Below are 26,368 nucleotides of genomic sequence, written 5' to 3'. Positions count from 1 at the left end.
TACAAGCTGCAAAAGGCCTTTAGTTTGACTCTGAAATGGCTGGTCTTCGTCTGGTTGTACAAAAGTCGCGTGGTGGGGAACCGCAGAGCTTGGCCTCAGATTTGACAGCCTCGCAGGGCTCTCGCCTTGTGCCGCGCGCGACTATCATTTTTCTTCCTCCATCACCGCCGACACTCCGCCACATCCTCAAATCGCCTTTTACAGCAGCAATTGGCGATAGAGGCACCGAAACCCATTGTGCGACCAGTCCATAATTGCGGCCCCAATTGCCTAACCCTCCACCGCATCGACGAAGCAAGTCAGCCGGAGAATTCCAGCCGAGAAAGGGACACAGGATGTCGTCCTCAGGAGCTCGCTCGGGCGAGCGCGTGATTCACCAGGACTTCATCGCGCGAATCCGCTTCTCAAATACTCTGCCTCCACCGCCCAATCCTCCGAAGCTGCTCGACATCCCCAACACCGGCCTCGCAAGCGGCCAATACACGACGCCAGGGTTTGCATCACGTCTGGCGCGAGAGCAGCCGCTCAATATCGAGGCTGATGCAGAACTGGGCATGCCGCTCGACTTGGTGGGAATGCCGGGCGTGTTTGATGGAGATGAACGATGTGAGTGTCATTTGATTTGATTCTTCTTGCATGGGTAGTTTGACGTTTGAGTTGGATCTGACTGGGGATGACTTCGCAGCAATCCAAGCTCCGTCACAGCCGTTAGCCCTCCACCCGCACGATCGAGCTCTTCTCAGACCTATTGCCGCCCTTGGTAAGCCCAAGGTTGCCGAGGCCAACGTCTCTTTCCTCCGCCGAACCGAGTACATCTCGTCCCTAATCCCGAAACGCTTCGAGGCAAACCACCCCCGGGCCCTGCTGGCCAAGTCTCGACGACCAGCCAAGCGGCCAGAACCCGCCGCCGACTCTCCGCAGGCCATCAAGCGCAAGATCGACAAGGGCTTCGAGATTGCGGAGCAGGATCTCAAGGACCCCAAGCGCATCAAGCATCCCTCCAAGAAGCACCTCAAGCTCGTCGATGCTCTGCCTCTGGTGCCCGATCTGGACGCGTTTCCCGATTCTGGTGCTTACGTTACCATCAAATTCCTTACGAATCCCGTCTCAAGCTCCAACGAGTATGATAATCGTCTCCGCAGCGGCCTGTTCCGGCCGATAGACCGCACGGCGGCCGAGGAAGCGGCCCTCGAGGCCGCCGCAGAGGCCTATAATCAGGATCCAGTCAACAACCCCAAGCCGGCCAACTTGATGAATTATGACTTCTATCTTGGCCAGACTCGTGCCGATGCTGACCGCTTCCGCCGCAAGTTTGACGTCGACGACGCCGACCATGACGACGAGGACTTGTATACCCACAGGGGAGACACAGGAGGATACTTCCAGTTCAACAGGATCAGGGCATACGAGACCGCTCAGGAGACGGAGCTCGATCACCCTACCAAATACGAAGATGAAATTATCCTCTCCATCAATGAGAAGGAGACCGATTCCAGCCAAAAGGCTGTCTTCTACTACCCCATCATGCAGAGATCTACTATCCGTCCCCAACGCACCAGAAACATTGCACGTACGAATTACGGCCTTGCTGAGGACGATGAGCCGCAAGTGGTTGACCAGCTGGATCTCACGGTTGATGACCCGACAGAGGAGATGAGGGCCGCCATGAAGATGTACGCACGGCATCCTATGGGCTGGGATCAGGACGAAGAGGAAGAACTGCATCGCGGCGTCGAGCGGTCCATCGAGGAGGGCGATGTTGATGCGGATGGCGATGCTGAGGGCGAAGAAGCCGATCGTAACGGAGCTTCCAGCCCGGTTGAGAAATACCAAGAGCGGTCTCCGTCTGCGGATCGTGATGCGGAGGGTGATGAAGATGAGGACGAAGACTAGACTTGCTAACGGGAAGGATGAGGTTCAATGTTTGGGCTGTTTTTGCTCATCCGTGTTTGAATGAAGTGGCTCTCTTTTTTTTTTTTTTATCAAATTTAAAATCCTTTTTATCTTTTGGGAAAATTGACTTTTCAAAAGCGATGTTTTCATTTATTTCAAAGAACACAGAGGGGGGAAATGGGCATGCGAGGATGGTTGCTGGTGCATGTGGGATAGGTGACTATCAGGTATATAGATCTCGGTATTAATGAAACTATGTGGCCCTCTCATGTGCCAAAGTAAATGATTTGGTGAAAGAAGAACAATCATGGTATGTCGTGGTGGTGGGTGCTTATGGAACAAATATTTGATTGCAAAAGATGCTGCGGTCAAAGATTTCGCTATTTTCTTTCGTATTTGCTCCAATTGATGGTGTACTACTATATGTGTATAGATAGGTATTTTTTAACAAACAATGGTATCATTTTCATATAAACGCCTAGTATATTAATGCTCGCTTTCCCATTCGTGCCGCCCAATCATATATCATACCCAAGATTTGCTCTATTATCGTCAATCACCCGTCCGTATCTGCAAAGTGAATGTCAGTACAAACGAAAGAATTTACATCTTTACCAAACATTTTGGAAAAAGAAAGTCCACATCAAAGGGAAAGAAGGAACTCACTCTAAAAGCAGTCTGAAAAACCATGCCTCCATATCCTCTTTTCTAACCGCTTTATTGGCCCATTCGCGGCTCTCCTTGGCAATTTTCTGCCCCTCGGTTGATCCCTCATTGTCTTCATTGATGAAACGAACTGCTTCAAGCCAATCTTCCCCTTGGAGGCTCAGCGGCACATAATGTACCCACGGCTTGAGCCATTCGTTGTGCCATTCACGGAACAAAGCAAGCTTAAACGTCAAGCTTTTGCTCTGCAGAAAGGCGTAGAAGCGGCCAGAGAAGGCGTTGCCGTCTATGTCGACCAGATATTTATATCCCCAGGCATCTTGCTGATCAACCAGGTCAACGACGTCAAAAAACTCTCGTTGCGCTTCACAGTCTCCGGGGTCGCATTGGCCAACGTGAGAGAAATGCACGTCAATGAGCTTCTGGTATTCCCCACGGGGGACCTCCTTGGCCTCCCATTTAGGATTTCCAGCTCCACCACTGTTGGTCATCACCTTGGCTTGCTCTCTGGAGTTGATCTTTTGCACAAAGTGCTGGCGGTGATGCCTCCTCCAGCCGCCGTTGCGACTGTATCCTCCCGTAGTAGAACCTCGCCAGTAGAGCTTGCTCTCCTTCTCATCCCACGGCATGTCGTTGGTTTCGTTGTAAGCCACTTTTTTATACCAATACCATGGAGACGGGTATATAATATCCCCATAAGACGACACCTTGGACTGGGAGAATATGGGCAGTAGATCATGGGTGACTCTGAAAGAATTAGGGCGGTCGAAAAAGCCATATGTTGAGCTTAGAGAAGGCGTGAGACATATGTCAGACATGGCAGTTGTGTTGTAAATGAAGGCAAGATCACTGATTCCGTATCTGCTCAAGTCGTCTGCACGCTCATCTTCGAGGATTCTGGCTTGGCTATCGGGCGGACAGGACATACGAGAGTCTGCCCATGTCGATTGGTATTGAATAGTGCTAAACCGGGATAGCTTCGTTTCTTTGAATGTTTGGCCGTCGTTTAGGTCAGATGATTTTGAAAACTCGTTGACGAGCTTCTTGTTCGTACTCAAAGCAGCCATATTTTCATTCTTGGCTTTACTGACAAGTCGGTTCAAATCATCGTGGGGTACCACCACACGAGGCTCATCGTGAACGTTAAAAGCCAAATCCATATCTGGCAAGTGCTGCTTGAACTTTTCCATCATTCCCTTGGTGGCCTCCCTCTGCCACTCGAATCCATGCTCCATGTGTGTAATTCCACCGTCTCGTATAGCGACCCCAATTAATCCATTGTCATAGCCGAGCGCCTCTGTCACTCTTGCACGAATAGTCTTGGGCTGAAGGCCCCAGAACGGTATCATCATATCATGAATCATGTCGAATTCGTCAATCAACTGCACATTGTTGTTTACGGCGAATTCATACCACTTATCGAAGTGTGGAGGAGGGGGCATGCCATATCGCCTGCGATACTCTTTGACGGCCTCCTCCAGAGACTTGGACTGTCGCTTCTTCAATTCCGAAAATTCCTTGTGCGCATCTTTGGCAAGATGGATGATGGGATGTAACGCCGCATCAGGGGCTGCTTTTGGCTTCGGCCCTCCCGTCACAACCGGCAAGTCTTCCCAGACCACTGGAGGTGGTGAGGTGGGCTTTGGCTTTGTTGGCGCTGTTGACGACGACGACGCAGCTGCTTGGAGCCGATGCTGGTCATGCTGTTGCTGCTGGTGAGGCTGCGAGAGAGGAGTGACCAGGGCATCGAAATGCTCGTTGGGCAAGCTGAAGATAATATATGCGCAGTAACAAAAGAGCAAAACAGCCACAACAAGGAAATACGGACGCCGCCGCATCTTGAAGTCTGGCTTTGAGACAATCTCACTCCCAAGAAAAGGTAAAGCCAAAAAGGAAAGAAAAAAAATAGCGCCAATTATGCCATAGGGAGACGCAACCTAGCAACTCTCTATTCCAAAAATGAGAAATTCATGGCAAGCCAGCAAGAGATTTGCCGTTGGAACAAGCAAAATAATGATTCCAGGTTTGTTTACTTTTGTGCAGGAGGCGCCGACAGCAACCAGTTGGGCCGTCCGTGAGTGGGGACTGCTGCTAATGGAGAAGCGCAGTTAGTGGCAGGTAGCTATAGCATGTAATTGGATGCTTACTTAATTAAGCACCAAGCAGCAACAGCAACATCTCAAGGTGAGAAGATGCCCAATCTAGATAATCTAGAAGCTTATAAAGGAACCATTATAGCCACAAAATTGATATACAGCCTTGTTTTTTTCATATTTACTTGTATTCGATTGAAATTCAGTAAACACAGCTAAAATGGCTGTAGATAGCACATCATTTGAGCTTGATAGATAAACAAGTTACGTCACCAGAAAATCTTCAATATGGACAGCATCACAAATGAATCGGCGGGTCAAATAGATTGGGCTCTCTCGTGTATGATTTATTGCCAAGTGTACGCTAAAAAGTGACTATCCGGGTATAAATCAAAGGACGCTGATCACTGTTACCGCGATCACCATTGAAACGCCGAGAATGCCTCAAAATGGTTTTTTTTATTTCTCTCTCATCGCCAATTTTTTAGTAGAAGAAGCCGATGATCTTGCCGGCAACGTGCTTTCGGCGGGCCTCCTCGTGGTCCATGATACCAGCAGAGGTGGTCAGGATAACGTAGCCGAACTGACGGGCAGGCAGCAGCTTGACAACCCACTTCTCGAGATCGGCGAGACGGACGTTGTAGCGGGGGGAGATGACACCAGTCTTGTTGAGACGGCCGTTCAGCTGAACGACGATCTTGCCGGAGCGGTGGTCATCGACCTCCTCGAACTCGCCAATGTAGCCTGAAAGATAAAGTATTAGCAAAATGTTGCGGAAGACCTCAAGCGACTTTTAATGTGATGAATGAATTTTAGAAATCTTCTGAAAATCCACCGCAGGATAATATATCGGCAACTTATAGGGGCTGGACCGTGGTGCGGTATCGATCGTAGCCCTAGTTATCATGCCGAAAGGGAGGGGAGGAAAGGGAAGAGGACAAGTCGCATATAATTCCATCATCAAACGTACCGTGGCGCTGCATGACCTGGAGGAACTTGACAATGACCTTGGAGCTAGGTCGGATCAGGACCTGGCGCTTGCCGGACTTCTCGGCATTGTTGATGGAGTTGAGGGCGTCGTGGAGAACGGAAGTGCGGACCATTTTGGCGGTATTGACAGGAGATTCTCAAGTCGAGTTTGGGAAATGAGGTATCTACCAATGGACAATGCATGTTAGACTCGGGGTGGCTCTTCTGAACATGGAGAGTGCCCTCAGCGATCCGTCGACGAGGGTTCAGCCTGCTCATTGCCGGAGGGGAGGCAGCGTATCAAGAGACGCCAGCCAAGCCGTGAATGCGCCAAACGGAACAGCATGATGGCTGATGCATCGCGCGTTCATCGCATTGTCGCTCATCGGGGCCGACGCTGATGATTGCTGTCCCCAGCCACGATAAAAGGCGTCATCTCGCCCTGCCGAAGTCGCTGTTGGCGTTGAAGTAGACCATACATACCTCTTTGGAAGTTTGACTGGCTCGGGTGGGAAAGTGAGGTTCGAGCTGAGAGGTGCAGCGGAGATAGAAAAAAAAAACCTAGACGGGGCGCTGCTATGGAGCCAGCCTTGTGCCGTTGGTGCGTTGTGTGCCCTGGTGGTCCGTGCGCGTAAAAATGCCCTAAGGGTACGCACTCTCTGGATTTAGGCAAATCCCCGTTATTCTCAACTCCTACTATCAACTGTCGCGCACGACGCAAAAACCCCCGTCACTAGTTCATCACACATCAATTAATCTTCGAGGATCGCCCGACGAGAACAACAAACAAGATGGTGAGTTTCTCACCCAGTTTCGCAGAATTGCCAATGCCGGATCGATGCTCTTTTTCTGTCTGAATCAACGAGAAAAAATGAGCCCCTCGCTGGATCTTGTCGATTGCGAAATTACCCCCTCTAAACGCAGAAACATAGCGCTAACGCAGGCATTTTTTTTTCCCACGAAAAAGTCGGACGTAGAAGAGAACAACGCCCCCGAGGTCGTCGAGGAAGTCGAAGTTTCTGGAGATGCCCCCAAGGGCCAGATGTCCGTTCTGGACGCCCTGAAGGGTGTTCTCAAGCTCGCTCTCATGCACGACGGTCTCGCCCGCGGTCTCCGTGAAGCCTCCAAGGCTCTGGACCGTCGCCAGGCTCACATGTGCGTCCTGAACGAGAACTGCGAGGAGGAGGCCTACAAGAAGCTGGTCATTGCTCTCTGCAATGAGCACAAGATCCCTCTGATCAAGGTTCCCGATGGCAAGCAGCTCGGCGAGTGGGCCGGTCTCTGTATGTGATATCCCCGCTGAATCCGAAGAAGACGGAAGAGAAATTGGTTCAGGACAAGTTACTTACAATTCTTTAGGCGTTCTGGACCGTGAGGGCAACGCCCGCAAGGTTGTCAACTGCTCTTGCGTCGTTGTCAAGGACTGGGGTGAGGAGTCTCAGGAGCGCTCCATCATCCTGAACTACTTCCAGACTTCCCAGTAAGGGTATGGACGGCGTTGATTTAATGGGGTATAGAGGTGCGGTCTTGGTTTCTTTTCAGGACGCGTAAAAAAACGACTTTTCCTTTAGGGTTGTACTCTAGGCCTTGTATCATGGCCACATTGCATGATGGGAACAATAAAAAAAACGGAACTCAAAGAATCATCTAAAATGCTGGCTCTCTTTTGCACTATTTCGTGATATCTGCATGCACCCTTTTTTACTTGCGCCCCTCGACCTAAACAGTCCAGTGTGAACACCACGAAATGCTCCAGTAATGAATATGAGTAGAGTATCACAAACTCACCATTATGATGTGATAGCCAAACGGCGTCTTGGCCTCTCCAATTATAGGACTGCTCGTAGTGCTTGGCTGTAGGGAAAAAGCAACCTCTTCAAACGTGGGGTCCAGACTGCCCTTTGTCTTCCATCCTAGAGAACCTCCTGCAGCGAAGAAAACGAAAAGAAAAAAATATCAGCAGGCCAGCTTTAACAGCACCGGAATAGAGAAAGGAAAGATGCACCTTGTCGTGCCTTGTCTTCGGAATAGGTCCGTGCAACCTCGTCAAATTTGACACCCTCGCTCAGCTTCAGAAGAGCCTCTTCCTTCCTCGCATGCTTTTCGCACTTTTGGCTTATGTTAGCGATGATGTCACCTCTCAACCAAAACAATTAAAATGAATAAAATAAAAAATGATGAACTAGTAAGAAAAACGTAGAGCCAGATGCTATTTGACAATGGTCTCATCAGAGCCTCCTCCTTGGACATACCAGAATGTGTCGAACATTGATAGACATGGCTCCCTTAGTCTTTCCTCCAGACTCTTTACCTTCGGTCCCCTTTCCCTTGGCGCCGCCTTTGTCGCCGGATTTCTTGTCGTTTTTCCCCATCGTTGGCAATTTGTGTATGTGAATTCGCTGATACGATGTATGAGTGAAGTCTTTCTTCAGTTGTATGAGCCCCGCCACTGAATAAGCCCCTCCTAAAAAGCTCGAGTTAGGCATGGCTGAACCCCATTTGGTACTTCATCTTGCCATCATTTCCAAGGAGAATATAAAAAAAGGTCACAATTGCCAGCGATGCACAAAATAGGTTCTCTCGTTTGAGAAGAGATACGTCGTATTGCAACAGTCCAGAGATACTGATCTAGGTCTTCTCCTTTATCCCCAAGTCCCGCATTCCGTAGCTGTACCTGGCACGCCGAGCCATGGTCAAAGCAGCTCCAACCTCGAGTGCGCGTCTCCATTGCCGCCGCTCCATCCTTTCCTGTGCCTTCATCATTTTCCAATCCAGAAAGCTTTGCTCTCCATGGTTCTGTCGGATCGTTTCGCCTTCAAATTTCTCAAACAGCACCCAGTCATCCATCTGTGATGGACGAGGGACCTTGGCGAGATTGGTCATGCTTGGCTGGCCCGCAACTCTCTCCAACGTCACAATGATGCGATGCAGTCGATTCTGCGGGTTTTGCTTGTGGCCGTATTGTCGAATTATGTATCTACACCACCATTAGAAAGCGTAACTGATTATTGGAAGATCAAAATTACAATCCATCATATCGTATGCCCGCCTTTGGTGAGAGCGGGCTTCTGAGTCGGTGGCCTCTCAAGATGCGTATTTGAGAACCAACGTGAGATATCAAGGAAATATGCGTTTCAGAAAGCTTTGCTTCACGCATATAGCGAACTGTGTCTGTGGATACCACTTCTTCCCGCCCTGTCAGCAGTGGGAGTGAGGAAACCCCGTATCTCCCTTCTGTTGGAGTTTCGCAAGTACTTCCTACAATGCCATCTCGGTACGCACATGCCAGGTTCAGCCACTAACTGAAGGGTCGCATTTGTCAGCATATCGACCTCAACCAAGATAACCTCTGTTTCGTGGATCTTACTGTCCTGGTTTGAACTGAAGATTTGATTCAAGCCCTGATAGAGTCTTACAATTCTCTGCCTGCCACAACTCCCAGTTGTCCGTAGCTGCATTGTTGAACGTCACATCTTTTAGTCTACCGGTCTTGGATAAGCTTTGATGCCGGATTTGATCAATGTTGAAATACTTTTCACGAAATCTAGCCATCCACAGTCTCTGCAATCTTTCTGCCGTCAAGGTATCAATGCGCGGTCGAGGGTGAAGCGATGTTTGCTGATGGCCAAGAGCCAATATATCGGAAAGCAGCTTATCTAGTCGAGCATTCTGAATGGTAGCAAAATCCAGTACAGGCATGGCACCACTCTCGTCTCTTACCAGCTCACGGAGAGTTCTCTTGACGACTTCTGCACTGTCGCCCAGAGAAGCGTCCTCAAGGAGATGAGCCCGGATGTCATCAGACAGCTCTAGAAGCTTGTGCTCACTCAGACGCCTACTCCCAGGGTCAATCAGACCCATGGGTGATAGCGCGTCATAAATATCTGATAAGGTTAGCAAGAGAACATATGCGGTTGTCATTTCTAAGAACATACCTGCATGTTCAGGGCGTTTCTCCTCCAGCTCCAAGTCCGAATCCGCGTAGGATGGTCGCGATTCGGTAGCAAAACGAACAGCTGGAATGAGCCATCTTAATCGTCGGGGCATTTTGTCGAGTGTGTTTCCGTGAGGAGGAACTCAAATTCCAGCTCTGTATTTCATCTGTTGTCTTAGAAGAGATGGAATATGGATAAAGCACAAGGCAAGCAAGTGTTTCTCATGCCCATCTCAACCTGATATCAAAGTCACATAGGATGTTAGATATTTATACGAGAATAACAAATATCTATCTCCAGGTTCTGCAGATACGATGCAAGGTTACAACTAGGGGGATGAGGAAGTTAAAATAGGGACACTGTGAGGGCCAGAGCTAAATAAGTTTCGAAGCTGATGATTGTGTAAGTTTGAATTGATTGAAACTGAAATATTCAAAGATACGACATCCTGGTAGAGAAGGAATCACTATTAATTGACATACTTCCAGTAGTAGCTCTTTCTATACAAGTTTCAAGTTACCTGAAACGCTCTTCGCCTATTTGGCATGTATTTTTTTTTAAAAAAAATACTTTAATGATCGGACTAGAAAAAAAAATTCAATAACGTTTAAATTATTGTAATTAATCTTTTTACTTGAGAAAATACACTTTTGCATCGCTTCCTTGTAGAATTGCTCAGTTTGCAGCTTGCAATAGCATAATGGCTGACCAAGGTACATACGGCTCCATTGATACCGCCTACTTCTTTAGGTGGCTACGAAGAAACTTAAGCGCCCTAGTCCACACCGCCTACTATCTTTATATAAAGCATAATAATTGCCGGCAGAATCCGCCCCATAGTGCTCAGAGCGTATTGTCTGGTGAGAATTTCACAAGGTGAGGCTCAGCTCAATTGCTTCTCTCATCTCTATCGCTGCATCACCATTATCATGAGCGAACTAGCGCATTATAACGTGCGCCAAACTGCGTCTCACGCCAAATCAATAGGAATTACGCAGCGCGCCACTCCTCTGCGATTCCCATGGGTCGGCGACCTACGCGTGAGGTGCGCGCTTCCTCATATTTCCCCATAAGTGACGTCGGACCAGTTGTTAATCATTCTCTGCAGGTTCTCAGATTTCCAGGTCAATGAGATTGGGAAAGACGGCGTTGTTGTGCATCTGCGCAAAGTCGGGCTAAATGGCCAAAACAAACCGGTAGGCTTCCTCAGACCGATTGCATAGGTAGTCGATGCTGATCAACTGGATAGGCAGCGGATGCCGCGCCGGTAAAAGAGGCTGATACTCCCAAAGAGCAGCAAGACTCCACTAACGATGGCGATTCCAACGAAGTCAAGGATGAACCTCAAGAGAAGGAGATTGTTGAAATCCCAGCGGAAGATGTGACAGCTCTTAGCAATCTGGCAGGCGAAAAGTTTGCGCAAGAGCTCGTGGACTTATTCCGAGACGGTCAGGCTGAGCCTTCGGAAAGGAAAAAGCCTGTCGTCTCCGAACCCATTGATGATAAGTTCAAGCGAGGTGAAATTCATCAAGAAATTCGACGGATCTTCAATTCCAGGATAGAAACAAGCACTGGCGATGCCGGTGCCATCGTTGCAAGCTTCTCGGCACCTACAAAAAGGGGTAAAAGAGGTAGGGGCGGCCGCAATCGCAACCGGAACAAGCAAGAAGATCAGCCCATTGGCGAGTATCTCCACTTTACGCTTTTCAAAGACAACCGCGATACCATGGATGCCGTCAACCAGATTGCCCGTATTTTGAAGGTGAAGCCTCAGGTCATAAATTATGCGGGCACCAAGGATCGACGTGCATCTACAGTCCAGCGTTGCTCCGTCCGATACACGCGGGATAGAAGCCTGGCGGGTATCAATGGAAAGCTCTGGGGCATAACGACTGGTGATTACGAGTACAAGTCGGACCCTATCCACCTAGGACAACTGCTAGGCAATGAGTTTGCCATAACTATCAAGAATTGCCAAATTCTAGGCGAAGACAGCGCCAAGCCTATCTCTGAGCAGGTTGGCTTGATGCATGCCAACGTTCAATCTGCTTTGGACCACATGACAGAGCACGGCTGGATCAACTACTTTGGGCATCAGCGATTCGGCACCCACCAGATCGGAACACATGAGGTTGGAAAGCTGATTCTGGGGGATAACTATGAAGGCGCTATCAATGCCATTCTTGCATATGACGAGGAAATTGCTCAAAAGGCAGAAACAGAGGGTATTCCCAATGAGCCGGCCAAGCGAGATGAGTATAACCGTCATCTTGCCTGCATGCTGTTCAGAACCGAAAAGGACGTCGAGAAAGCCATCGAGATCATGCCCAGGAGATTCGCGGCCGAGGTATGCGTCCTACGCCACCTCAACAGACAAGGCAAGCAATCCAGAAGAGACTTTGTCGGAGCCCTCATCCACATCACCAGAGGTCTACGATCAATGTACCTCCACGCATGCCAATCCCACGTGTGGAATCACGCTGCAAGCAGACGATGGGAGCTTTTTGGCGAGAAAGTCATCAAGGGCGACCTTGTCATTGTCGAAACTGAAGCCACTCCCCAAGTCAGCGGTCAAGATCAAGACGGCGATGACATTATAAATCCCGTCGAGGATGATGACGATGTTCCTCTCCAGGCCAGGCCTTTGACCGAGGAGGAGGCTGCAAGTGGAAAATATACTGTCTACGACATTGTTCTCCCTACACCAGGCTACGACGTCATCTACCCGGATAACGAGATTGGCGAGTTTTACAAGGACTTCATGGGCCGCGAAGAGAATGGCAGTCTGGATCCCTACAAGATGCGACGCATGCGCCGTGAATTCAGCCTGCCGGGACGCTACCGCAAGCTGATGAACAGGTTTCTCGCCAAGCCAAGCGTCGAGTTCAAGACCTACACGGATGACGAAGAGCAGATGCACCCCACCGACTTGGACCTCATCAAAGCAGAGCGCAAAACCGCTACTAATAATAAACGCCCTCGTGAGGATGGAGATGACGCTAGGCCGAGCAAGGTTGCCAAGGTAGAAGGAGAAAACGAAGCGTCCAACCAGACTTCACAGGATGAGGTTGCTGCTGATATCGAGAAGGTCGAAGAAACAGAGACTACAAACGCAGAACAAGTCATGGAAGTGGACAAGCCGCTCAAGATCGCCGCAGTGGTCAAATTCCAACTCGGCAGAAGCGCCTACGCTACGGTCACGTTGCGGGAACTCATGGGAGACCCCCCTGAGAGTAATGCATCCTAATAGCCTCAGTTTTTTTGGTAGCTCATAATTATAATGGGATCTTTTGGGATATGGATTTCATATTTTTTTTTTTTTCCTTAATTCTTTTCTTTGGTAGTTAGGACAGCTGAAAAATGATCCCTTATATACACGCCATGTTGATGACAAATTTGAATAAAAAAGAGTAGAAAGACCTGAAGAATCGCTATGTACAAGCGCTTTGATATCCAAGTATAAGCTGAGTGATGCCTCTCTTTATTCCTTGGCAACTCTGAATTGCAGCATGGACAAAACACATCATCTTTTCCCAATATAGTGAAAGTGCTTTCATACTCGCTTTCTGAAGTATGCAAAAAAAAAAAAAAAAACTCGCTGCTGCCCACCAATTCCCCCTCTCTTCATGACCGTAGTAAGATTCGATTTGTCAATGGTCTGATTAGCTTGCATGCTCAATTACTCTTTTCTCGTTTATTTGCTCCTCCCCCAGTATGATATACGCTGCGCGGCGAGGCCAGCCTGCTGGTCCGACAGCAATGAACGGTGTACAATGTTTTCAGAAATGTGCGTAAGATTTAGTAAATGGGTTAATAGCCGTGCCCTTTATCGAGAGCTGTTGACCTGCTTCTCATCCCAACCCCATACAAAGGAAAGGTATTTCACCATATTTACCCTCTTGGATCGCATTTCAGCCATCCACGGGTGCTCCAACATCTTCCACGGGCTAGCTCTGCGATTGGGCTGCTTCTCCAGACTATAAATCACAAAAGCGTCAGCATCAAATTCTAAATAGAAGTGGTATAAGTGGCACATACCAGCATTCAATGAAGTACTTAAAGTTGTCACTCCAGTATACATCGTTGTCGGGCTCGTCCTTGAGAGTCGGAACGGGCTGCCTCACAATGTACGTGAGCAGATCAATCAAACCTGCACGAGGCTGCATCTCTGTGCCATCTGCAGGGAAGGGGAACCGATGCTGCGCTACTTCAAGCAGCGTAACTCCTGTGGACCATACATCAGATGTAATGGTGTATGACTGGCCGGTAATTCGTTCTGGTGCCATGTAGTAGCTAGTGCCGATGAAGGTGTTGGCTTCGCCTTTGGTTCCAAAATCTCCAGAGACACCAAAGTCGCAAAGCTTAACCGCGCCGTCACGGCACAGCAGGATGTTGGAAGGCTTGATGTCTCTGTGGATAATGCGTCGGGTGTGGAGATAAGTAAGGCCGCCCAAAACACCCTCGGCAATCTTTCCCAGTACCTTTTCACCGGTACGCCCACCCAGTCTCTTCACCTCTTTGTAGATGCTATCTAATGAGCCACCTTCGCAAAATTCCATGGCTATAGAAATGGTGGCTGTGGAAGGATCAACGAATGCTCCGTAGTAGCGACAAATGTGGTCAGAAGCACATTCTTTGTTGAAACCCAATTCTCGAACGATCTGCTTCTTAACATCAGGATCAGGATTGGTAGTGATAATCTAGGACTATTGTTAGCAGTGTCATTTGGTACGATGAATTTTTCAGTTGCAGGGTCATTACCTTGAGGGCAAATATGGTCTTGCCACCTTTAAGCATGGCCTTGGTAACAGCTCCTCCAGCACCCTCACCAAGATTGCCCAGCTCAATGATTCGCTTTTCCAAGCTGGCAATCCTCCACCCCTCGTCATCTAAATCTTCAACATCTGCATTCCTCGCTTTTTCGATGCTTAGTCGGTCAAAGCCCTCCAGGCCCTGCAAACTTCCATCTCTCTCCATGGAAACACCTCCCTCACTTCTCTCCGAGTACATGGAACCGACGGCCGATACAGGATCCGGGGTTCCTTGGGGTCGTGTTACAGGGATGCCAAACTGCGAGGCAAATGAAAGGGCCGAGAACTGAGAACCCGCAGACGTGGGGTTGCTTGCTCGGCCATCGAGAGGGCCAAAGCTCCCAGACCTTGAATGCGCTGCACTGCTCTCGCTGCCACCGCCAGCAGACTGTCCGGGCTGAATGCCCTGCGACCTCGGAGGCTGTTCATATGGCGTGGCCTGGCTGCCCATGGGCGTTGCCAGGTGCAGAGTCGGTAGGGGGGGCCTAGCAGGCGGTTGAATAGCCTGGTTGCCCACAGGCTTGACGTTTGGTGAGGGAGGAATGGCCAGCCCCAATCTGGGCGCCGCACGGCCCCGGTTTCCTGGAATGGCAGGACGAAGAATGGGGGCTGGAGAGTTCATGATCGGTACAGACATCGGGGTAGGTGCAGGAGGTTGGAGAGCGGCAGAGGCGGTAGAAGAGGCGGGATGCTATAGCGGAACAGGTCAGTCAAGCTGTCTTCTTTGCTAGTCCAGGGGTGGCAAAGAGTGATGGCATGCAACTCACCAGTTGGGCAGCGGGCTCGTTGCCCTGGGATTGTGAAGAAGCCGCATCAGCCATTCTGGTGAGCGGTGCCAGTCAAGGCAGGCTGTCGTGTGATATCCAAACGAGCGAATTGCTGGTGGGTAGGAGGTACCTTTTGCAAGGCTGAAGGTTGGGGAGGCACAAGAGACCACGCTTCTAAAGTCGAGGATGCAGCGCGGGCACAACGAAACCACCCAACGACGGTTGGATAAAAAGCAGCGCAAGGAGCTCGACGAGGGCGGAAGAGGGCACAAAGGACACAACGGGTGCAGAGTAACGACCGTGCTAGGTTTTCAGATATCGGCAGATGACTTGCGATGCGCTGGCAGAATCGGCGAATGCTCGCATGCACGGTCTATTGGCCCTGGCGGGAAGTCGAAGGCGAGTGAGGGGATGCCGCTAAAGAGGGGAATAATCGGCTGGCGCGTGTCGACGAAGCAGGACAAAAAGCAGCGCTGCCGGACGGTGGGCACGAAGGAACAAAGATTGCAGAATGAAACGATCGAAAGGATGCAGACGGTGGTTGTCAAAATAAGAAGTTGGCTGCAGAGACGAAGCTTATGGCCAGCTCGTCGGGTCTAGTACTTTTTTCTGTTGATTGTGTCGGGGACGAGAGGTTTTAGAGGTGTGGGCTACAGCGCCTCCTGGCAAGTACCTACATGTAGCTGCCTCGAGCTGCGTATGCGGCCCAGCGGAGTTTGCGTGGCACCGCCCATGGCGCATGGCGGCAGAAAGCCCCTGTGCGCAGGCGGTGGCAGAGCGTCCGTACAGCGTCCGTACAGCGATGGTACATGGCACTACTCGTAACAGTGCTGCGTGCCGTGCTCACCCACCCACTAGAGCACGGCGTAGGTATTGCCGGAGACGCCAGGCACTGGGCAAAAGGATTGATGTGAGCACCACGGGACCAGGGGGCCCTTGTGGGGAAGCAGTAGCTCACTGTACAAGCCTGCACGTACAGCACCCGTAGGGCTCCATGAGGCCCCCAAACAGAGCTCTGGCAGCGCTAACTGTCAGTGGAGATGAGGGAGGAGTGGGGCACCCGCAGCGCTGTGGTGTGTCTGAGCCGGTTTCCGCGCCTGGTTCTGAGACTGCGGGCTTGGTGAAACGTCGAGTTGGCCGTTGAGATGAGCTGGGAGGACGACAGCGGACAAATCAGCATCCAAAGCACAGCAAGCAAATCCCGCCGGAAAACTGTGCGCTGGCGTCGGCAAAAGACGGCAGGGCAGACGATGATCCAGGGGGCAAATCATATCATGAGAGAAAATTAAATGCGGCAAAACTCAGCACGCCGTGTCACCAATGGCTTCCCGATCAGAGCCACAGCATGCCCGCCCATTGTCGGCCGTCAAGTGCACCGTGACCAGGGTCATCAGGTGAATCGGCAACATTTGCCAGGATTTGTATGCGCGGCACGGCGCATCAAGCCTCTGGACGGCCGTTCTCGCCGCAGCCCGGCGCGGCTAGTTGCTCGCTTACCCTACAACTACCACCGCTGTGTATTGTCTAAGGCATAGGTAGGTACTTATTGCATCTCTGGTCAGCAGCGCGCATCCCCGCCAGACATGTAAGATTAATGCCAAAAGGGCCGCTGATCTTGGCTGTCGCGCAGCCATCAGACAGATGCCAGGCACCAGAATTTTGCTATGTGCTTCATGCTGACTTGTATGTATGTATAAGACGATCGTCTGGAAAAACCCTGAACCGGTCGACACGTGGAGTGTAAGACCAGCGGCTAACCAAGTCAAGCATCGCCGCAACCCTGCAGCTAGAGGGAGTGGGCTTGCATCTCATTCACTCGATATCCTCAGCTTTCGGGCCCGAGGCGAATCCCATCAACGCTACGGGGCTGCCTGTCTGACACACGACACCAAAGCGGGCCAATGGCGAGTTGGGAAGCCCTCTCGGCAAACGTATCTAGGGTCGAGGTTCCAGTTGAGCGGGCGAACAATACAGCTCACTGCACGCAGCCAAGCATTTCAGGCACTGCAGGCGTTGACACAACTGGCCTGCCTTTGCCAGCCCGCTGCTTGTCTCATGCCGCAGACAAACGATTCAGGGCTCTGCATACGAGGATTGCTAAAATAGACGTTGCGCAGCCATCGTATTGGTCTGAAAGGTAAAATTGGTCACAGGTGCTTGACTCGATGCTGTTTCAAGTGCGGCGCAGCTTGCAGCGTCGCAGGGAGCTGGACCGCCTTGGGCCAATAAGCGTTGAGCACCAGCGTTTCTTCAAGCGCGCGTCTACTCGCCGATCTGGTTGGTTCGCAGCTTACTAGTCCCGCGTCAGAGACATGGCGCGCAACAGACAGAAGCGAATGATTTGGTTGCTTCAGAGGTGGGACTTGATTGAAGATTCGAGGTCGAAGCGGATTTGGTTTTTAAAAATAGACTCAAAATGATTCAATCCGGGCAATTTAGTGCCTTAACTAGGTAGTACTGCTTTTCCTCTTCATTTACGCCAAGGACGAAGTACTATGGAGTACCCATCTAGCACTAAGGCAGCTTGGTCTCACCTGCCACTTTTCGGCGCAAGAAATAGACGCGGATCTCAAGGCTAGTCCTAACAAGGAAAGCGGTCAGGGCAATATCCCCACATTCAATGGACAACTTGAACTTTTTTTTAGACATTCCAAATTTTTTTTTGGTATCGACGAAAGGCTGCGAGTGTATCCGCAAATCGCATTACTCCAAGCCTCAAACATGCCTGCAGCAGGCGTCGCATTCCCAGAACGATCTCCGGATCCGGAGCTGTCATCTAATTCAGACAACTCCTCTGACGAGTCGGATCATCTCGACAATGCTGCTGCTCGGAAACGGCGCCGCACCTCGCTCGACCTTGATATTGGGATTGATGATAGCGATGACGACGATGACGATAAGACCCCAAAGTTGGTACTGTCTTCCATAGCGGCACCTTCTCGAATAAAAAGAAACACTGTAAAGAAGGAAGAGGCCAAGCCAACCGCCAAGCCCGCAGCTATTCCCCAACCTCAGTCTCAAAACCCCATTCTCGCACCAACCGATCCCAATACCACCTTTTCTGCCTTGGCCGTGCGGCCATGGCTTGTTCAATCACTCGAGAATATGGCCATCAAACGGCCAACTGGCATTCAGAAGGGCTGTATACCGGAAATCTTAAAGGGAAGAGACTGCATTGGTGGTAGCAGAACAGGTTCAGGAAAGACTGTCGCTTTCGCTGTCCCAGTTCTCCAGAAGTGGGCAGAGGATCCATCCGCCATCTTTGCCGTCGTCCTTACGCCAACACGCGAGCTTGCTCTTCAGATTTACGAACAGTTCAAGGCCATCTCCTCCCCTCAGAGCCTCAAGATGATCCTTGTAACGGGTGGTGCTGATATGCGTGCTCAAGCCATTGCGCTGGCTCAACGACCACACATTATCATTGCAACTCCTGGGCGTTTGGCGGACCACATTCGAACATCTGGAGAGGATACGATATGTGGATTGCGAAGGGTTCGTTACGTCGTTCTTGACGAAGCAGATCGCCTCTTGCATGCCGCTGGCTCTGGCAGTATGCTGCCAGACGTCGAAGAATGTCTATCGGTGCTACCACCTGCTTCCGAAAGACAGACGCTCCTCTTCACGGCTACTATTACACCAGAAGTGCGAGCGCTTAAAGACCTACCGCAGCGGCCCGGAAAGCCACCCGTTTTTGTCTGCGAGGTCGACACACAGATGCTTGCAATCCCGGCAACTCTGAGCCAGAGACATGTTCAAATTCCCATCACACACAAGGAGCACTATCTACATGTCTTTTTGCTCACCGAGGCAAACGTCAACAAGTCTGTCATCATCTTTTGCAATCGCACAACTACAGCCGATTATCTACATCACTTACTGCGCCTGTTGGATCATCGAGTTACGTCATTGCACTCTAAACTCCCCCAGAGACAGCGAACCGATAACTTGGCTCGCTTCCGAGCCTCGGCAGCTAGGATCTTGGTAGCTACAGACGTAGCCGCTCGAGGTCTTGATATCCAAGAAGTTAGCTTGGTGGTGAACTACGATATCCCCCGAGACCCGGACGACTACATCCACCGTGTTGGACGTACTGCTCGTGCGGGACGAAAAGGCGAGGCTGTCACGTTTGTGGGCCAACGAGACGTGGATCTGGTTCTCGCCATTGAGGAGCGAGTTGGCAGGCAGATGGAGGCTTGGGAAGAAGAAGGTGTCAACCTAGAGACGAGAGTTATCCGGGACGCGCTGAAGCTGGTGGGCGAGAAGAAGCGAGAGGCATTACTGGAGATGGAGGAGGGCAGGGAAGTTGGCGGCAAGAGAAAGAGGACGAAACAGAAACTTCAGGCATAGATGTGAGCATAATCTCACCCATTACTAGGGCGTTGATAATTTTCAAGCGGATTCTTTCTTCACTTTGTCACTACTCGAATACTATTAGTTTGTGACATGAGTTAAATTGCTGATACTACAGTTGCCATTTCCGTATGCTGTCTTTACTCTCTATACTCTACAGAGGATGTTCAAGGGTCCTATGTCTCCCCATGCGTTTCAGAGTGCGTGTGAGAGAATGAGTTGCCCGCAAGAATGGGCCACGCTCATTACCAGCCGTCTGGTAACTTCTGATCAGGGGGAACCTGTCAGCACACAACCACGAAGATAAGGTGCCGCGCCACGCGAGAGAGCCAACTGCCAGCATGTATTACATGTGTATGGGTTCAGGTCCCACGTATATCAGTGCGCGCGCATCGCACACACACATGGTGAAATAAACCTGCATCCCCACAAGCTGATCTCCCGGGTGTGTGTGTGTGCAAGTACAAGTAAGCAGACAGGCTGGGGGGATAAGAGGCCTAAATTGCATTGAGCGAGGATGCGATGCGCCCTCCCCGGTTTGCCCCCCTGGTTACCAAGCTGTTGGGTGAGCTGCCAATGCCAAAGCGGATCCTCCAAACGCGTGGTGATATGGATATCAGATCAGGGGTCAATGCTCTTCCCGTCAGACGGGCGGCCCATTGCGCTGGGACGGGAACCAAAAAAAAATGGAGGGGGGGGGACAGTAATGCTGGATTTAACTGGATTAGGCCTCATCCTACGAGGCACCGACCTTGATTTAATTTTGCTCCCGTGTGCACGCGCCTTGTTTGGGGGCCTCATTTCCCCTCTTTGGTGAACGAGGATACGGCACAGGAGCGGAAGCGCATAACCACTAGTACAGGTGAGATGCGTTTTACCATGAGGGGGAAGAGATGAGTTTCTGCCCTATGGCCAGGGGTTTCGGGAGGGAACCATGTCGTGGATGACCAAGGATGGAATGACAAATATTGGTATCTGTAAAGCTGCCAGCGTTTTCCATGTGGTTCGTTTACAAGGGAATAACAGAACCAATCACCAACTGGCGATATAGGTTTGGGGAAAGGGGAAATTACGTTTTCTACAAGCTATTTTGTAACGAGCAGGGCTGTCGGCCTTCTTTATCAGGCTTGCAAGGGAAGAGGGTGTGTACATGACCTAGGCTGGAGAACAACAGGCTTTCCTTTCAATCAGCTACAGGGCCGTTACTGCATACATCGGAGTTGACGAGCCTCGCCGATCTCATTACCAGCTCAGCGGTAAGGACAATCCTTGTCAAGGGCTGAGTTGACAGGCAGCCTTCTTTCTCCTTTTTCTTATCTCTCTGTTTGTTATTGCCTTGCCAGATGATGTGAAAGATATACCCATATGTGTTTCATACGGAGTTGTCCGAATATTGTATCGGGCTGAGGCTGAACAAAGTACCTGAGCGAAAGCTGCCTTGTGTTTCACCACTAGTACATGCATGGGAGTTCTGGGTGTTGGTTGTATCAATTTTGTGTGAATAAGCAAGTACTAGATGCTGGTACATTAATGTATCCTTGCTGTGCCTGGCTTGGGACACGTGCAGGTGATGCGATGCATGCATTAGCAGGCTGTCTATTCCCCCCCCCAAATGATCGTGTCATTCAGGGGCTTTACCTAGGAGATGTCATGCTCAAATATCGGATCAAACAGTAGTACAGCAACCCCTTGTCGAATAGGTTTCTCTTCTCGCTTGAAAGCGTACGGTGTTAGTAGTAGAAGCCGCAGATATCTGATAGATATGTCTTGTTTAATAATCCAAGAATTGATAACTAATATGGCCCGAGGTTGAGGGGTTCCTACAGGGTTTCAACAGACCAGCGTGGCACGATCCCATTGATTTGGAAACATTGACTCGCTACCGCCCGCCTGGATGACTTGAAGCGAACTTGATTATTGTGTATGTTCGGCTCATGTTCGTTCTACGTCCATGCAAAGCACGCAAGTCATCTAGGCCCACAGAGTTGACAGGTACGGAGCAGTATGGGGTTGTTTTCCACTTCCTAAAATTACTTTTGAGCCACGATCGTTGGCGGGCCGTGCCAAACGTGTGGATCACTGGCTCTCGCTGTTCTCATGCCGCTGGCTAAGTTATTTGGCCAGGCCAAAAAGGATGTCAGCCTGCTTACTCACGCGCGCTGAGCAGGCCAGAATGTGATGCCGGGAACATCAATAAAGCCGCACATGCGCTCTCGCTGTCGGTGGTCGGGCCACCGACGGCCGACATCCAACGGCAGCACAGGGAGATTCTACCAGACATGGTCCTGCTTACACTGTACATCACGTGTGAAGAGAGAAAACGGAGCCCACCGATATAGAGCTCCTTTGCACGGCGTCGGCCTGACAGCCGTCCGCCGAGGGGCGAGGCTCGAAACGGAGGTTGGAAGCAAGGAATCCTATTGGTGAGCCTTGCGTAGCTGCGAAGGAAGCTGCGGCAGAAGGATTAATGGAGCAGCAGGCGTATGTCCGCGGCGACGACGGAGACTGTCAAATCGCCGCAGTGCGAAGTCACAAGGATGCAGAATGCGCGTGCGGGTTTGAGCATTGTGTGTCGAAAGCGGAATGGTCCGGGATGCATGGAAGCTTGGCGGAAGGATGAGAGAAGGGAGCGAGAACGAGAACAAGCTTCCATCCATGCCGAGGGAGGGAACGTGCCGCGATCACAGACTTTGTAAAAGCAGTGATGAATTCACCCCTTTACATCAGACAGTCACTTACTCACTCACTCACTCACTCACTTGCGAGATCGAGATCGAGATCGAGGGGGAAAGTGATACGGAAGCTTTGGTCGGCAGTCTCTGCTGCCCTTCCAGTCGGGCGTAGAAAAAAAACCGTGGCGCTGGCGATTGGGATTGGCCAATTGAAATCCCCCCCCAACGCTGGTGGAAGAGAATTTTCCTTCTCTGCGTCTTCTTTTCTACAAGCCGCAACTTTCTTTTACTTCTAGCGCGAATCTCAATTGCCCTTGGGGCAGATTGTGACGGCATTTGAGCCGAGCCGCGAGATTGCAATGCGAGAACGAAAAGAGGAGGGATGTAAGAATCCGTCTGTCGGGCAATGTGTGACGGCATGGCGGCAGAAGCCGCCCGCTGGAGCCCCATTTTTTACTGTATGCCGCAATCCGTTCCGCGGGTATGTATCATGACGTAGCTCGTTACCCTGGACTGCAGTTCGTATATGTAGAGCAACAAGCAAAAGGGGAAAGGAGGATAGAAAAGCACCATTCGGCAGGTTAAGCGAATTGATAAAAATTGCGGCGGATGTTCTCGGCTATCACGCATTGAGCGTTGCGATTATGAAAGCAATTGAGTGGATGATTTTCGTTTCCGATTTATGGAGAGAACCATAACGAACACTGCCTCTCACTTCCCCGTTCTTAACCGTTTACCGTCACGGGGACTAGCCCTGACTCAAATAATCGTAGAATTACTCGCAATCCGGGGGGGCACGTGAAAAGGTGTACAAGTATGAGAAGTGATTCCTAAATCCCCCTCCATTTTACTGTTTCGGAGTTATGATAGAACAATTACTCGCAGTCTCGGAGCACACGTGCAATGATAGACACGTGCAAAACGCCATTTCCTCTCCTCCGAACCCGTGGCTGCTAGATTGAAGTGAAAGCCGCAATAGCCTACGCTCGTGCCGCTCACGGCTATCTTGACCATTGACGGTCGATCATCAGATGACCTAATCAAGCCAAAGCGACCCTTTGTGGATTCCCGGCACGCCATGTGCCCTGGTGGAACTCAAGACCCGATTAGACGGGAGAGCGATGCTGGCTTGGCTGGGCGTAACTCAAAGTCTCCAAGGTTATCCGCCATGCCTAATGCGGCAAAAGCTCAAAAAGCGATTTGAAATGCCCCAATGCCGCTGTTGCTTACAATTAATAGGACCCTCATTATTCATCGTTACCCTTTTTCTTCAAGCCATCTTCATCATCTATCCTCCTCCCCCCCACCCCGATACCCCGGCTGTCGCGATTAACATTCATTCAGCGTTAGAGTGCGACGAAGCACCGCATGGGGGATAGCGCAAGGGCAGCTGCTCTCGCGATGGCCTCGTTTGTGCCTTGTGCCTGAGAACCCTGGCATGCCATGAAACAAGGTCGTAGATGACGCTAATTAGACCTTTACACGAGCACCGCAGCCTTCTTTTCCCATCTAGACAATGGCGGCGCAAACTGGAGGGCTGAGGGAGGGGTGTGCGTCTCGAGCATTGATATGAAATTGAATTCAGAAGAGTAGGAGGCAATTGAAGCTGAACATGGGAAATATGTGCTATTGCGACTATTGAGCTACTATCGCTGCAAGCTGAGTATGCAATTTAGATAGCCATGGCAGAGCTGAGCGGACAGTTGCTGCCCCGCTACTCCGTACATGTAGCAGGCCTGGTGGGAGCTTTGTTTGCATCTCCTCGGCTGTCCTGGCCGTATAATCGTATACGCGCGCATTGCTTCGGAGTTCGGGCGACAGATAGATTGGCATTAATGGCAACACCTCGAACAGGCGGTCTCACCCAAAACGGCAGGCGATGAGACGCAGCGACGTACGACGTACGACGGTACGAGTATGCAATGGCTATCGTACGTCAGGCCGTCCGAGTGGGGGGCTTGGTGTTGCGTTCGCTCTTTGTATGTGGCAGGGTTAGGCCCAACTCGGCATTCGGGCGCGAGTTTTGCGCGTATAGCTCGGCCTCTGTCAGCAACAGGCGCTAGTGCCGACCAGGGTAAGGCGCGGCTGCCAGGCTATCGGCGTTCGAGTGGGAAGAAACGCAAATCCGCTGCCGTGTCTCAATGCAGCCAGCCAATATTCTGGCTCTGCGACGCTTCATTGGGCGCATCGTACGCAGCACTGCACAGCGCATTCCTCCCCTGCGCCATGTTCGAGGCCTGTGCTTCAACACCCCCTTTCGCTTTTTCGGCACCAGGAGGTTCTGAGATCTTTGTTTATCCTCAGCCTTGCTGGATGGATCGATTTGATTTTTTTTTGTTCGTTTGGTTGGGATGGTCTGTGCCGTAAGCCCCTCCGATTAAGGTGTTGAGTACGTACCCACCGAGCCGCGATACCCACTTTCAAAGAGGGTGGGAGTCATACTCATCGACTCAGCCCTATTAATTCGTTAGCAACTGGCGGTAACACGTAGATTACTTACGACAGCCAATTCGTTAGCCTGATTGGCTTGGCTTAGTTTGGGATTTGAAATAGGATACCCGCGTGGTACTGTATAGGCTTGCGGACTTAGGACATACTACATAGAATAGCCGTTAGTTTCATGGCGTCTATGTAGTTGCCTACAACAGGCAGAACGAGACAATCTCGGAGTTCCGCAGCATCGTTCGAGTTCAATTGACAGCCTAATAATAGCAGTACTAGCAGAGTCTTCCCGCCTCTTGTCTCAACATTGACAGCGACGGGTTCCGAAAGGTAAGACGCTGTTGCGGGCAACCAGTATTACGGACATGGACCCTGAAGCGAGATGAATGGCGATCTTTTTGGCACCATTAGCTGAAGCAGGGAGACGCAAGCGCAACGCGGCGTCTGGGGCTCGCGAGACATTACGTGGGAATCGACACTAATTATAAAATAATTAAAACAGAATTTAAAACCAACAGCCGTCGGACTCGCATTGCTCATGTAGGGCTGTGCAATCTAGATGTTGTCGCGGCCTGCAGGGAGATTCGTACGCTGCGGGCTCGGGTTCCCGAGATTGACATCCGCATCTGGACAGAATGCGCGCAGCGGGATGCAAAACCTGGGGTCATGCTGACCTGGCAGCCCCTAAGGCTGCGACGCCAAGAGGCCAGATCACGGGAATGCCAGAGGCTGAGACCTGGCCTGACCTTAATTAATTCAAGTTCAATTTGCATTGATTGGCTTTCGGGGTGCCTATGCTGTGCAGCGCCTCCGAGGGCTGAGGGGCGTTGCGTTGGTGATAACGACAGCAATTGCTCGAGCCGGCAATGGGCTTCTCGCATCGCTTTGCCCAAAGCAGAAAAAAGACACCCTTCAAGGCCTGACAAATGTCCAGAGCGCGAACGCCTGGCTTTGCGTGCGCTAGACGGCGCTAGTTACAAAGAAAAGGGCTTTGACGCTTTGAAGGGGAGTGTGATTCCAGATTAGCGCAAAGTCTGATGGGCTTGGATGACTGTGCTGGAGCGCCTATTACTACGCAATGGCGCTGGGTGCTGAGAAATGCAGCAGAACGGACATTGTGTGCTCTGCTGTTAATAAGCGGTGCCGTCAGGGCGGGAGATAGCGAGCGGTGGGGCATCTTTTTGGTGATTCATAATCCACTTTTGGACGGGGCTCGCGGCCATTTTGGCCAATGGCCATCAGTGATGGGGAGGGGTGCTTGTTGAAGCCGTACCGAGTAGCCTGTGCCCAGGTGCCGTAGAGCGGAAGCTTCCAGCTCACTAGAGGGCCCCGAGAATGGGCTTAACGAGGTAAACGACCTGCAGCGAAGGGGAAAATTCTGTTCGGCTGTGACTAATCGGCGATGCGAGTGCGAAGCCCTGTTTGGGCATAGCGCGGCCAGCTAAATCCGTAGCAACAACGCTGGGCTGGAGTCACCCAAAATGCCGAAGCCGTCCGTGGCGCACGCCGCAGTGCGTCTGGCGTGTAGCTCAAGCCGCGAGGGTACCTGGGCGATGGCGGCGCTGCGGCCAGGCAGTCGGGTACCGGGGGCAGACGAGAGACCAGCTACTACCTCCGTCCGGAGAACTTGAATTTTCGGATTTAGTCAGCGCCAGAACACGCCGCCCTTGCGGCACCCCTCCCCTTGGCTCTCACCTCCATGGACCTTGTCGGATACACCCCCCATCCCTCGCATTCGTCGTGCTTCTTTTCGGGCCCGCGCACACAAAG

General features: G+C 51.0%; 10 protein-coding genes across 10 annotated transcripts; 4 read left to right on the top strand and 6 right to left on the bottom strand.

Annotated features, from left to right (window-relative positions):
- Positions 1 to 129: 129 nt before the first annotated feature.
- TrAFT101_001689 (uncharacterized protein) lies at positions 130 to 2,157 on the top strand. Its single transcript, XM_024902388.2, has 2 exons — positions 130 to 606; positions 686 to 2,157. Exons 1-2 carry the CDS (start codon positions 336 to 338, stop codon positions 1,891 to 1,893), a joined length of 1,479 nt encoding a protein of 492 aa, XP_024762809.2. The 5' UTR covers positions 130 to 335; the 3' UTR covers positions 1,894 to 2,157.
- A 99-nt stretch (positions 2,158 to 2,256) lies between these two features.
- Positions 2,257 to 4,568, bottom strand: TrAFT101_001688 (uncharacterized protein). Its single transcript, XM_024899576.2, has 2 exons — positions 2,560 to 4,568; positions 2,257 to 2,463 (listed from the first exon to the last, which is right to left on the bottom strand). Exons 1-2 carry the CDS (start codon positions 4,395 to 4,397, stop codon positions 2,412 to 2,414), a joined length of 1,890 nt encoding a protein of 629 aa, XP_024762808.1. The 5' UTR covers positions 4,398 to 4,568; the 3' UTR covers positions 2,257 to 2,411.
- Positions 4,569 to 4,937: 369 nt separating this feature from the next.
- On the bottom strand, positions 4,938 to 6,186 carry CRP27 (40S ribosomal protein S22). Its single transcript, XM_066126393.1, has 3 exons — positions 6,105 to 6,186; positions 5,623 to 5,806; positions 4,938 to 5,396 (listed from the first exon to the last, which is right to left on the bottom strand). Exons 2-3 carry the CDS (start codon positions 5,753 to 5,755, stop codon positions 5,137 to 5,139), a joined length of 393 nt encoding a protein of 130 aa, XP_065982494.1. The 5' UTR covers positions 5,756 to 5,806; positions 6,105 to 6,186; the 3' UTR covers positions 4,938 to 5,136.
- Positions 6,187 to 6,329: 143 nt separating this feature from the next.
- On the top strand, positions 6,330 to 7,272 carry RPS12 (40S ribosomal protein eS12). The gene is made up of 3 exons (XM_024907777.2): positions 6,330 to 6,415; positions 6,589 to 6,904; positions 6,981 to 7,272. Exons 1-3 carry the CDS (start codon positions 6,413 to 6,415, stop codon positions 7,103 to 7,105), a joined length of 444 nt encoding a protein of 147 aa, XP_024762806.1. The 5' UTR covers positions 6,330 to 6,412; the 3' UTR covers positions 7,106 to 7,272.
- Positions 7,268 to 8,031, bottom strand: PIN4 (Peptidyl-prolyl cis-trans isomerase pin4). The gene is made up of 4 exons (XM_024907776.2): positions 7,874 to 8,031; positions 7,627 to 7,729; positions 7,410 to 7,546; positions 7,268 to 7,340 (listed from the first exon to the last, which is right to left on the bottom strand). The coding sequence occupies exons 1-4, from the start codon at positions 7,991 to 7,993 to the stop codon at positions 7,323 to 7,325; spliced, it is 378 nt and encodes a 125-aa protein (XP_024762805.1). The 5' UTR covers positions 7,994 to 8,031; the 3' UTR covers positions 7,268 to 7,322.
- Positions 8,032 to 8,249: 218 nt separating this feature from the next.
- Positions 8,250 to 8,778, bottom strand: TrAFT101_001684 (uncharacterized protein; the record flags this gene model as incomplete). The annotated part of the gene is made up of 2 exons (XM_066126392.1): positions 8,250 to 8,598; positions 8,648 to 8,778. 2 exons carry the CDS (start codon positions 8,776 to 8,778, stop codon positions 8,250 to 8,252), a joined length of 480 nt encoding a protein of 159 aa, XP_065982493.1.
- A 141-nt stretch (positions 8,779 to 8,919) lies between these two features.
- On the bottom strand, positions 8,920 to 9,668 carry TrAFT101_001683 (uncharacterized protein; the record flags this gene model as incomplete). The annotated part of the gene is made up of 3 exons (XM_066126391.1): positions 8,920 to 8,923; positions 8,989 to 9,505; positions 9,557 to 9,668. 3 exons carry the CDS (start codon positions 9,666 to 9,668, stop codon positions 8,920 to 8,922), a joined length of 633 nt encoding a protein of 210 aa, XP_065982492.1.
- A 786-nt stretch (positions 9,669 to 10,454) lies between these two features.
- Positions 10,455 to 12,956, top strand: TrAFT101_001682 (uncharacterized protein). Its single transcript, XM_024899718.2, has 3 exons — positions 10,455 to 10,601; positions 10,665 to 10,752; positions 10,806 to 12,956. The coding sequence occupies exons 1-3, from the start codon at positions 10,486 to 10,488 to the stop codon at positions 12,801 to 12,803; spliced, it is 2,202 nt and encodes a 733-aa protein (XP_024762803.1). The 5' UTR covers positions 10,455 to 10,485; the 3' UTR covers positions 12,804 to 12,956.
- Positions 12,795 to 15,746, bottom strand: TrAFT101_001681 (uncharacterized protein). The gene is made up of 4 exons (XM_024899721.2): positions 15,135 to 15,746; positions 14,318 to 15,058; positions 13,595 to 14,256; positions 12,795 to 13,533 (listed from the first exon to the last, which is right to left on the bottom strand). Exons 1-4 carry the CDS (start codon positions 15,186 to 15,188, stop codon positions 13,383 to 13,385), a joined length of 1,608 nt encoding a protein of 535 aa, XP_024762801.2. The 5' UTR covers positions 15,189 to 15,746; the 3' UTR covers positions 12,795 to 13,382.
- Positions 15,747 to 17,729: 1,983 nt separating this feature from the next.
- DBP8 (Putative RNA helicase) lies at positions 17,730 to 19,652 on the top strand. Its single transcript, XM_024907775.2, has one exon. It carries the CDS (start codon positions 17,856 to 17,858, stop codon positions 19,479 to 19,481), a length of 1,626 nt encoding a protein of 541 aa, XP_024762800.1. The 5' UTR covers positions 17,730 to 17,855; the 3' UTR covers positions 19,482 to 19,652.
- The last annotated feature ends 6,716 nt before the right edge of the window (positions 19,653 to 26,368 follow it).

The sequence above is a fragment of the Trichoderma asperellum genome, chromosome 1, assembly GCF_020647865.1.
Source record: "Trichoderma asperellum chromosome 1, complete sequence".
NCBI classification, from domain to species: Eukaryota; Fungi; Ascomycota; class Sordariomycetes; order Hypocreales; family Hypocreaceae; genus Trichoderma; species Trichoderma asperellum.
The sequence above is the reverse complement of the archived record's forward strand: the minus strand, read 5'-3'. Positions and strand labels throughout refer to the sequence as shown.

Bases quoted from the DNA above. Each gene is read 5' to 3' on its own strand.
- TrAFT101_001689 (XM_024902388.2), top strand. From the start codon at position 336: ATGTCGTCCTCAGGAGCTCGCTCGGGCGAGCGCGTGATTCACCAGGAC. The intron at 607-685 runs GTGAGTGTCATT...ATGACTTCGCAG, and splicing joins GTTTGATGGAGATGAACGAT to CAATCCAAGCTCCGTCACAG.
- TrAFT101_001688 (XM_024899576.2), bottom strand. From the start codon at position 4,397: ATGCGGCGGCGTCCGTATTTCCTTGTTGTGGCTGTTTTGCTCTTTTGT. The intron at 2,464-2,559 runs GTGAGTTCCTTC...TTCACTTTGCAG, and splicing joins TTTTTCAGACTGCTTTTAGA to ATACGGACGGGTGATTGACG.
- CRP27 (XM_066126393.1), bottom strand. From the start codon at position 5,755: ATGGTCCGCACTTCCGTTCTCCACGACGCCCTCAACTCCATCAACAAT. The intron at 5,397-5,622 runs GTACGTTTGATG...TTTATCTTTCAG, and splicing joins CCAGGTCATGCAGCGCCACG to GCTACATTGGCGAGTTCGAG.
- RPS12 (XM_024907777.2), top strand. The intron at 6,905-6,980 runs GTATGTGATATC...ACAATTCTTTAG, and splicing joins CGGCGAGTGGGCCGGTCTCT to GCGTTCTGGACCGTGAGGGC.
- PIN4 (XM_024907776.2), bottom strand. From the start codon at position 7,993: ATGGGGAAAAACGACAAGAAATCCGGCGACAAAGGCGGCGCCAAGGGA. The intron at 7,730-7,873 runs GTATGTCCAAGG...ATAAGCCAAAAG, and splicing joins TCAATGTTCGACACATTCTG to TGCGAAAAGCATGCGAGGAA. The intron at 7,547-7,626 runs GTGCATCTTTCC...TCTTCGCTGCAG, and splicing joins CGAAGACAAGGCACGACAAG to GAGGTTCTCTAGGATGGAAG.
- TrAFT101_001682 (XM_024899718.2), top strand. From the start codon at position 10,486: ATGAGCGAACTAGCGCATTATAACGTGCGCCAAACTGCGTCTCACGCC. The intron at 10,602-10,664 runs GTGCGCGCTTCC...CATTCTCTGCAG, and splicing joins GTCGGCGACCTACGCGTGAG to GTTCTCAGATTTCCAGGTCA. The intron at 10,753-10,805 runs GTAGGCTTCCTC...TCAACTGGATAG, and splicing joins TAAATGGCCAAAACAAACCG to GCAGCGGATGCCGCGCCGGT.
- TrAFT101_001681 (XM_024899721.2), bottom strand. From the start codon at position 15,188: ATGGCTGATGCGGCTTCTTCACAATCCCAGGGCAACGAGCCCGCTGCC. The intron at 15,059-15,134 runs GTGAGTTGCATG...GTTCCGCTATAG, and splicing joins ACGAGCCCGCTGCCCAACTG to CATCCCGCCTCTTCTACCGC. The intron at 14,257-14,317 runs GTAATGACCCTG...CAATAGTCCTAG, and splicing joins AGACCATATTTGCCCTCAAG to ATTATCACTACCAATCCTGA.
- DBP8 (XM_024907775.2), top strand. From the start codon at position 17,856: ATGCCTGCAGCAGGCGTCGCATTCCCAGAACGATCTCCGGATCCGGAG.